Below are 8,215 nucleotides of genomic sequence, written 5' to 3' on the forward strand. Positions count from 1 at the left end.
AAGATCTAAGTGTGTGTGGCTACATGACTCGTAGACTTGTACTTCTGTTTGCTCTGGGTCTCGCTCTCACTCCCTCAGTGGTCTTGGTTTTAGTCCAAGTGCACTGTGTGACCCGAAGAGACGACATGGGTTCAGTACACATTTCTGAAATCGTGATAAACAGTGGATGATAAATGATATTCCTCTGAAATACTTGTCTCATTACAAAAAAAACGCAATAATATGGTTATTACATGAAACATTTTTATTATTATTTTTTGTGTGTGTAACTTTACAGTATGTGTGCTGATCAGAAACTTCAATACTGGAGATTTAAGGAGCAGTTTTCAGAACGTGACTCTTCGTCAAAAAGTCCTTTCATTTCCATTACTAAAGAGATTTTGCGCTGCTGAGCAAAAGTAGTAGTATAGTTTGTTGCCAGAGTTTTTTTAAGCGTTCCAAAATTTCATTTTTTTCGACTTAAATTACTTGAAACAGCTCTGAACATCAATGTAGTTCACCATCATCTAGTCCCCCGCACACTGGTGATACTGACTCAAGCTCAAGTGCAAGTCTGTTACTAGCTAAAAGCGTACAGCAGAGGGCGCTGTTGGCCTGGTAAAGGGAATTCCTCTCTATATATGACGTGCTGTCTCGTGTGTGGCTTCATGAGACAATCGTTTCTGTTTGTGTAATAAATGGTTTGTTGAATTTCTAGAATGAGTGTGTAAAACAAATGTCATTCCTTTGATGTGACGTTGTCTCCCTTCCTGTTTGGGGAAAGGTCACTCAGATACCAGAGAGGCGATAGAGGGAATGTGGCGTGTTTGACAACACACAACAGCTCACTGGCTTCAACACATTTATTTCACTTACTGTTTATCCAGATACTGGAAAGCACATTCGTTCAGTCGATACATCACTTCCTGTCAAAGGTCAATAGCGCCGACTCAATGTGAGTCATTTTACAGGCGTTGGACACGACTGGTTTGAAAAAGACTTCATTTACACCGAACGTTAGCTTGGACTTTTGATTCCTCTTGCGTTACACTTTAATCCAGGGGCTCGAAGCGTCTGGTCCCGACTGCACAAGTTGATCTCTTTGACCTGGAGGACAGGTCAATGTCCTGCCAGGCTGAAGGTGGCTGGGAGCACCACAGTTCGGGACAGACGTCAAAGACTGAACCGCTTCTGAGCAAGGTTCTTCCAAAAAGGCGAAGACCGTCCTGAGTGCTGAGGTCATGCCGGAGTCCACAGGCCTCAGGAGGTTTTCTGGGCCGTCGCATTTGCCTTCGTCTCTTCACACCTTGACATGCCTGGAACTAAGAGGTGCAGGGAGAGTCCCATATAACCTGTGACGTATTTATGTCAACCACTTTTATCTGCCGCTGTTTGCGCCTGAAAAGCTCTGAATCTGAGAGCATCTGGAGCAGTAAGGTCGAGGTCCACATCCTTCCTATTATTAAAGGTGCATCAAAGTGATCCTCCTCGTGAAGGATCCGTCAGCTGAAGTGGGTCCGTGATCCTGGAGGCCCACCTCTGCTGATCCCAGCAAAATTGCAACTATCAATGATGGAACTCCTTTGTTGTCCTGTAATGGACACGACAGGAAGATGCATGGAAGTTTTGAGGGCTGAAGAGTTGCCAGGGAAATCTCTGACACCTGATGGCGCTCACGGCCGTGAGAGGGGAGGTGCACCTGTTGTCCCAGCTCACAGAGAGGGGAGGTGCTGTCTGGGTCCCGGGCACCATGAGGTGTCTGGATACAGCACACAATGGACCGACCTGAACCTACAGAGAAGGAGGGAAACAGCTGTCACAATGCCTGGAAGCTGCCCACTGCGCTTTTCAAAATAAGACTCAAACAATGGCAGGAAAGGACTCCAGCTGAAGTCAGTGCTACTGAAAGAGCTTTGGAAAGACTTGCCTTGTGGGGTCATCACCTAATGAAAAGGGCCCCCTCAGGCTGACTGTGTTCCGACGCTCTTCACCGCCTCCGTAACTCAGCGTCACCTGCCAGACACGCGTTAGATTCACCTGCGGTTTCCTGCGAGTGTGCTGGTTCGTACCTGGTGGTGGACGTCGGACACCAGCCCCAGGTTCTCCAGGTGGGAGTGGAACAGCGGCGAGCGGGTCAGGTGGCCTCCCAGCAGCGCCTCCACGATGTAACCCACGGTGCAGTCGTCCGGCAGGCGAATGCGCTCGGACGTGGCCATGAAAGCGCCGTCGCTGTAGAGACCCGGACGGTGAGGACAGCTGGACTTATCGTCCTGAAGGGAGGTGAAGATCTACCTGGCCCAGGGTTGCATCTTCAGCGCCAGGCCTCGGCTCAGACAGAATCCAGCACCTCCAGTTGCGAACCAGAATCTCACCTGCTTCTGCAGTAAACACTAGGTCAGCGTGCTTCCCTTCAGTGAAACCTCAGAGGCTCAAGTCTCACTCACCGTCTCCGTTGAACCATGCATTTCCTCGGCATCGATCGGACGCTCCAGGCTCGGCCGACCGATGTAAACATCCTGTGTGTGGTGGTACTGCGCCAAAAGCCTCCTGAGGGCGCCGGTGTTGATGTAGTTGTCATCATCCAGGTGGCAAAACCATCTGTAAGCAACAGTTCCTCCTCTTACACAACGGCTCAATACAACGCTTTCATGTCGCTTTCGCTCACTTTGTCCCCGACTTGAGGAACATGTTGAACTCCTGCGACATCTTGCACGACAGAGCCTGGCGGTTGTGCGCTGCGGAGCAGTTGGTGTTGATCAGATGGTTCCCTGAAAATGAACCGGAGCGAAGACATTGATTTGCACCCCGTGCGGTTTCAGGAGCTTCAATATAAAATAAAAGCAACATTTTGATGCTTGTTTCTGACCAGAGGGGGGCGATAATGCCCAGTTTCTTCTGCCAGCAATAAAGACACCTACAACAGGCAACTTCAAAGGCACAGCTCCATTGTGTCTCCAGTTACCGACTGTCTTCCGTCACACCGGATTGAACGTGTCCGTACTACGGATCACTTCTCTTTTTATTTCTGCTTTGTGAGTTTAAAACCGTGTTTTCCTGACTCAGCTTCCTATCGTCTCCTCCAGTGTCATGTCAGAGATCAAAGGAGGCGAAGAAGAGAGTGCGAGCCTGGTTCATCCTCGGTGAGTCGACGCAGCATCTCGGAGGGAAGTGGCTCGTGTTCCACTTAGTGTAATTGGTTGTACTATCCCAGTCTTTTTTTTTGTAGCGTTAATTCCACTGTGATTTTACTGCACTTAATGGATTTCATATTGCTCAGTCAGCAGCGTGTGTCAGTCAGCATCACGAGTCAGCAGAAGGCTGGGCGTGTTTTTCTCACCCATCCTCTTCCTCAGCTCCTCATCCTCGGCGTCCGTGAACACGAAGGTCTGCGGGGGAGAAGAGCACATTCATCTTGTTATTCTCTAATAGAAGAGCGTGGCGGGGACAGGAAACACGGCGGCGCACGTGAATGTTATTACGCCGTGTGGCCAACAGTCATGCTCCGACACACGCTGCTGGGGAGGAGAGTCCAGAGCTGGGCTCGGCCTCCTGTCTGTCAGCAGCACAGCAGCTGTTCACTGTGTGGCTCTGTGTGCGTCCCTGTACAAGTGCGGCGGCACTGGGTGTTTATTCTGTGGCGAATGATGGGGTCGGAGGTCACTGTTCCACTCAGGGAATGGAGCAGACTTCCCACAGGAAGTCCACACAAAGCGGAAAAAAGTGAGTGTCAGCAGTCATGGAGGACATTGAAACCAGGATCAGGAACCCCTCGTCCAAGTACAGCGCAGTACTCTGCTGTAGCCGGGAGTGAAGCACAATGAAAAGTACAAATCTCTGGAAATAACCTTCATATATAATATTCACGCTTTTTCAGTGTGTGAGGCGGGAGTCAAAGCGTGCGGGACTCCCAGCCACACAGGGTTGGAGGCGCACTTGGGAGTTGTTTCTGGACAGAAGGAGGAAACACCAGACGAACTTGTCTGACACCAGCCTTGGGAGCAAGAGCTACCCACAATGCATTGTGGTCAGAAGGTGAGCTACAAACTTACTTAAACTCAAAAAACAATTATTTTAGCTTAGGCCCATTCGATTTGTATTTACCTCATTGTTGCATGACATTTTTTTCCTTCATTTTTCATTAGCAGCGTGCGGAAAACCCAGTGTTTAAGCTAGTTACAAAATGGTTATTTTTTCTGTGTGGTAATGCAGTTGTTATTTAGATAACAGCCAGTATGACATGCTATAAGACGGGGAGGGGAATGTCGTCTCCCGAGGCCACAGAGTCACGTGTTTGTTTGATAACTCTCACCAATAGTCCACAACAGTTTCAAAAACATGGACCGTTATAATAATAATAATATAATAATAATGTTGTGTTTCATTTCAGGGCCATCTATGAGCAGGGTTTTTTCAAGGGCTGTGTCTGAGCTTGAGTGAAATGCCGCCCCCTATAGTCTGAGGACGTGTCTGCAGTGACAGAGTGTCCCACTTCTAGGTCAAAAAACAGCCCTTAACACTGTTGAGGGCTACGAGGCTTGAGGGATGAGCTTGAGGGTGATGACAGGAACTGGAGGTGGCCCAGAGTCATTCCAATTTTTGGCCGGGTTTAGCATATTTGCATCGCCAGCTGGACTCTGATCTGATTGTGTCTTAACAGGAAGCCACATTTGGCGTTAACATTGGGTCTTTGCTCTTGGTCTTGACATAGTTTAGGGTTTCGGACTTGGACTTGGGTCTTTGTTCTCGACCCTGTCTCAGGTTAGATGTCTCCACTACAACACTGCTCTTTTGATATGAGCTCTTCAGTGTATCATATAGGTCAAGGTTCACCAACCTGTGAGCAACCACAAGCTCCTCCACGGACACTGTGTGACCTGAAGGGCTGCCATGGGTTCAGTACCCAGGCTGTTAGCTGGGGGGGCGTCTGGGCGTCTGGGCGTCTGTGAAACATGAAAAAATGGACGCCGTTCCTCGCCAGTTTGCGCTGGTAAATGGTATATGTTACAGTTGAGAATCGGGCGTCCATTTTGTCATGTTTTGCAGACGCCCAGACGCCCCCCCAGCTAACAGCCAGCACACATCTGAAGTCACGATAAATAATGGATGATAAATAAATAAATACTCCTCTCAAACACTTGTCTCATTACGAAAGAAGAGAAAAAAATCAAACATAATAAGATGTTTATTACATGAAAATTGTCATTGTTATTATTTTTTGTGTGTAACTTTACAACTTCAATGTTGGTGATTTAAGGTGCAGTTTTCAGAACGTGACTCATCATCAAAACATCCTTATATTTTCATAACAAAATGAGCGAGTTAGAGATTCTAACATTGGAGAGTAGACTCCAGGTTGTGATGCTCATGAGCATCACCTGGACACACGAGTCTCCTTCAGACATCAGGGGCTACGTTGACCTGACCTGCTGCTCTGCCAGGACTCTTCCACGGTCACTTTCTTCTCCTTCACTCTTCCAAACTCAAGGCAGCAGCCGACTGCAGTCTCAATCACAACCATCAACCGCGCAGCTTTAAATACTCTCCCCAGGAATTGCAACTGGATATGTCTGCCTCCACTGACATCTCGCCATCTTTAGTAGGAACACGTAAGGCGATAGCTGTGACCAACAAACCTCTGTCTTGCGGTCGGTGACTCCACGCCTGCCTCGCAGCACAAATTCAATAATAAATCTCTGCTCGCTGTGCTGTGTTGGAGGGAAAACTCCGGGCAGCTGTGTGTTTTTGTCATGCTTTTTTTTCCTCCCAAAGCCCCTGCGGAGTGAGCGCACGAGTGAGTGTGCCCTGTGAGGGGGAGGGGGGCCAGGAGAAATGAGGTTTTGGGAGGAAATGGTGGCAACAAGAATCAAAGAGCGGGCAGCGAGGGCGTGAGCCGCTCATGTGATCTGACACGCTCTCACTTCCCGTGAGAATTCAAGCCGGTTCCCAGGGCACTCGGGAAGGAAGCTCAGGTCGCTGTGTGTTGTGTTTCCATGAGTCAGCAGAGGTGTGTGTGGGAAACTGTGCGCCGCGCTCAGCTGATCCGTCTGCATGTTTACCATGCAACAGTCTGGATCCTGACCCCGGCGCAGGGCTCTGAAATGCTGCTGGTTTTCCCGGCCGAGTGTCTCTTTGGGATCAGGAGGCTCCACCAGATCGAGAGCTCCTGCATGTGATGTGGACAATCACCCCCCGCCCCCGCCTCCTCTCCCCCCGTCTGCATCATGTCAGCGCGCTGGCAACAGTCTGGTCCTCACATCTCCCGCTCATACATTACAAAGGCCGTTATCAGGCTTCCACAGGTCCCTGGCAGCCGGATCAAAGAGCCGCAGCTCCGGGTTTACAGCTCGCAGGGGTTCATATAACCCCGGTCTGACCAGCATTTACACTCCAGGTGGTCAAACCCTCACGCAACTCACTGGTGAGAACCAATTCTACACTATACCAGTGGTCAAACTCAAGGCCCGGGGGCCAAATACGGCCAGAGAAATTAAGTTAAATTCTCATCTGAAGCGTGACATCAGAACCCTCAGAGAGTTATGGTTGAAAATGCAATTTACCCGACATACAACTTTCTTTTCAGAAGTTCTGTCCCATTAACACTTGGACTCAAACATCCAGAATAAAGAAGAATAAACACCACTTTCTTCAGTCGCTAAACATGTCAAGCTGGAGGCCCAGGGGCCAAATACGGCCAGACAAAAGTCAGAATTATGATTATTCTTTTCCAGCTCCATACTCATTTCCACAGCGCCATCGTGACCCACCGACACCAGTGTTCGTTCGACAGGCTGAGTTCTAGTCCGGAGTTCAGACTCTGCTCTGACTGGGTCTGATCAGACTTCGTACACAGGACTCAACTTTCTTCTACTGGAAGTCCTGACCCAACACCTACGCTTTCATCCAGATGTGGAAACTGTTACATTTTTCAAATTGCTCCTGAATATTTCTTATAATTTAGAGGAACAATTCAAGCTCATTGACTTAAACTATTTCACTCAGCAAATGAATTTCTGGTTAAATAAACCAGGTCACTGAAAGGGCAAAGATACATAAACACACAAGAGGTCAAATGTTTTTTCAACAGGGTTCAATAAACTAGTTTTTATTTCATTGAACTTGATGTAACCTATTAAAAATGTATTTTCTCAGTCATTGATGTTGGTCCTCTTTATAAACACTATTTGTGTGCGAATGCAATGAACTATCGCAGTTTGTTTACCTTGCAACTCAGCTGAAAACCTCTTTTTACTCTTTCACTCTTTGGCTTTTCTGAGAGTTTCTTATTGTCAGGAACTTTCCAACTGGTGAAAAAACTCTGGCGCTCAGCGGGTGAACTGACCTGCCGCGTGTTCCTGGAGATCCATGTGTCCAGCAGCAGCTCCAGTCTGGGCCGGTGGAACCTCGCGGTGCTCTTCACCGCCAGGAACACGTCGTCCGGGGAGAGGCGCTCCAGCGGAGCCGCAGGCGCGTCGCTGCGCCGCGGACCGCTGACGCTCCTGCGCTCCCGGCTGAGTTGAGTGAAGTAGGCTGAGAACATCTTCCCGCCCGGGGACAGGGGCTTCTCCGTCTGTCCGAGGGTGACGATGAGCATGAGCAGCAGGCCGGTGACCCTCCGCATTTTAGTTCCACACACGCGCAAACAAGCGCCTCCAGACTCCTGATCCTCAACTTTCTCAGTGACTTTCATGAACTTCTCCGGCGGGCGGAGCGACGCCGTGCGCAGCCAATGGCCGGCTGGAGCGCCTCCTGCTGGGCGGAGATCACAGCTGAGAGCTGAGGGGGGGGGGAGGCGGGAGTCAAACCCTGGGGCCAAATCAGGTGCCCGCTGGTGGAATGTGTCCGTCACATGACGTCACAGTCGCACTTCTTAACTTGGAATGGTTCCTTCCACCAGACGCCACACATTTAGAGCAAAAGGTGATATTTTGGATGGTTTGCCAAACACACGCCCAACAACCACCAGTGCAAACGTTCACATTTCTGTCATGAATGGAGACTCACTGGTGCCGAATTGTCTGTTAAGAAGTCTATTATGCCCAGTACGCGTCGGCCAATCGCAGTATTCTCGTTGTCAGACCAGGAAGTCGAACAAAACAAACGACCTGCTCGACAAATTGATGCGTCGATGATGTGTGATGTTTGCTGTGATGTGGTGGAAAGTAGCATCGAATCCTTCATGAGAAATTGAATTCGCTCATACAAGAGTTTCCAAAAAATCTGACCCCGACCGCCGGAC

The 8,215-nt window shown here is 49.2% G+C and overlaps 1 protein-coding gene across 2 annotated transcripts; it reads right to left on the reverse strand.

Moving 5' to 3' along the window:
* Window positions 1-836: 836 nt before the first annotated feature.
* Window positions 837-7,624, reverse strand: LOC128753435 (beta-1,3-N-acetylglucosaminyltransferase lunatic fringe-like). 2 transcript variants are annotated; one of them, XM_053855137.1, is made up of 8 exons: window positions 7,319-7,624; window positions 3,317-3,365; window positions 2,645-2,747; window positions 2,424-2,577; window positions 2,272-2,351; window positions 2,049-2,208; window positions 1,907-1,992; window positions 837-1,770 (listed from the first exon to the last, which is right to left on the reverse strand). In XM_053855137.1, exons 1-8 carry the CDS (start codon window positions 7,595-7,597, stop codon window positions 1,692-1,694), a joined length of 990 nt encoding a protein of 329 aa, XP_053711112.1. In that variant the 5' UTR covers window positions 7,598-7,624; the 3' UTR covers window positions 837-1,691. The 2 variants fall into 2 exon arrangements, with proteins under 2 accessions (XP_053711112.1, XP_053711111.1); XM_053855136.1 differs by having other exon boundaries at window positions 2,272-2,357.
* Between the last annotated feature and the right edge of the window lie 591 nt (window positions 7,625-8,215).

The sequence above is a fragment of the Synchiropus splendidus genome, chromosome 2 (assembly GCF_027744825.2).
Source record: "Synchiropus splendidus isolate RoL2022-P1 chromosome 2, RoL_Sspl_1.0, whole genome shotgun sequence".
In the NCBI taxonomy this organism is placed as follows: Eukaryota; Metazoa; Chordata; class Actinopteri; order Syngnathiformes; family Callionymidae; genus Synchiropus; species Synchiropus splendidus.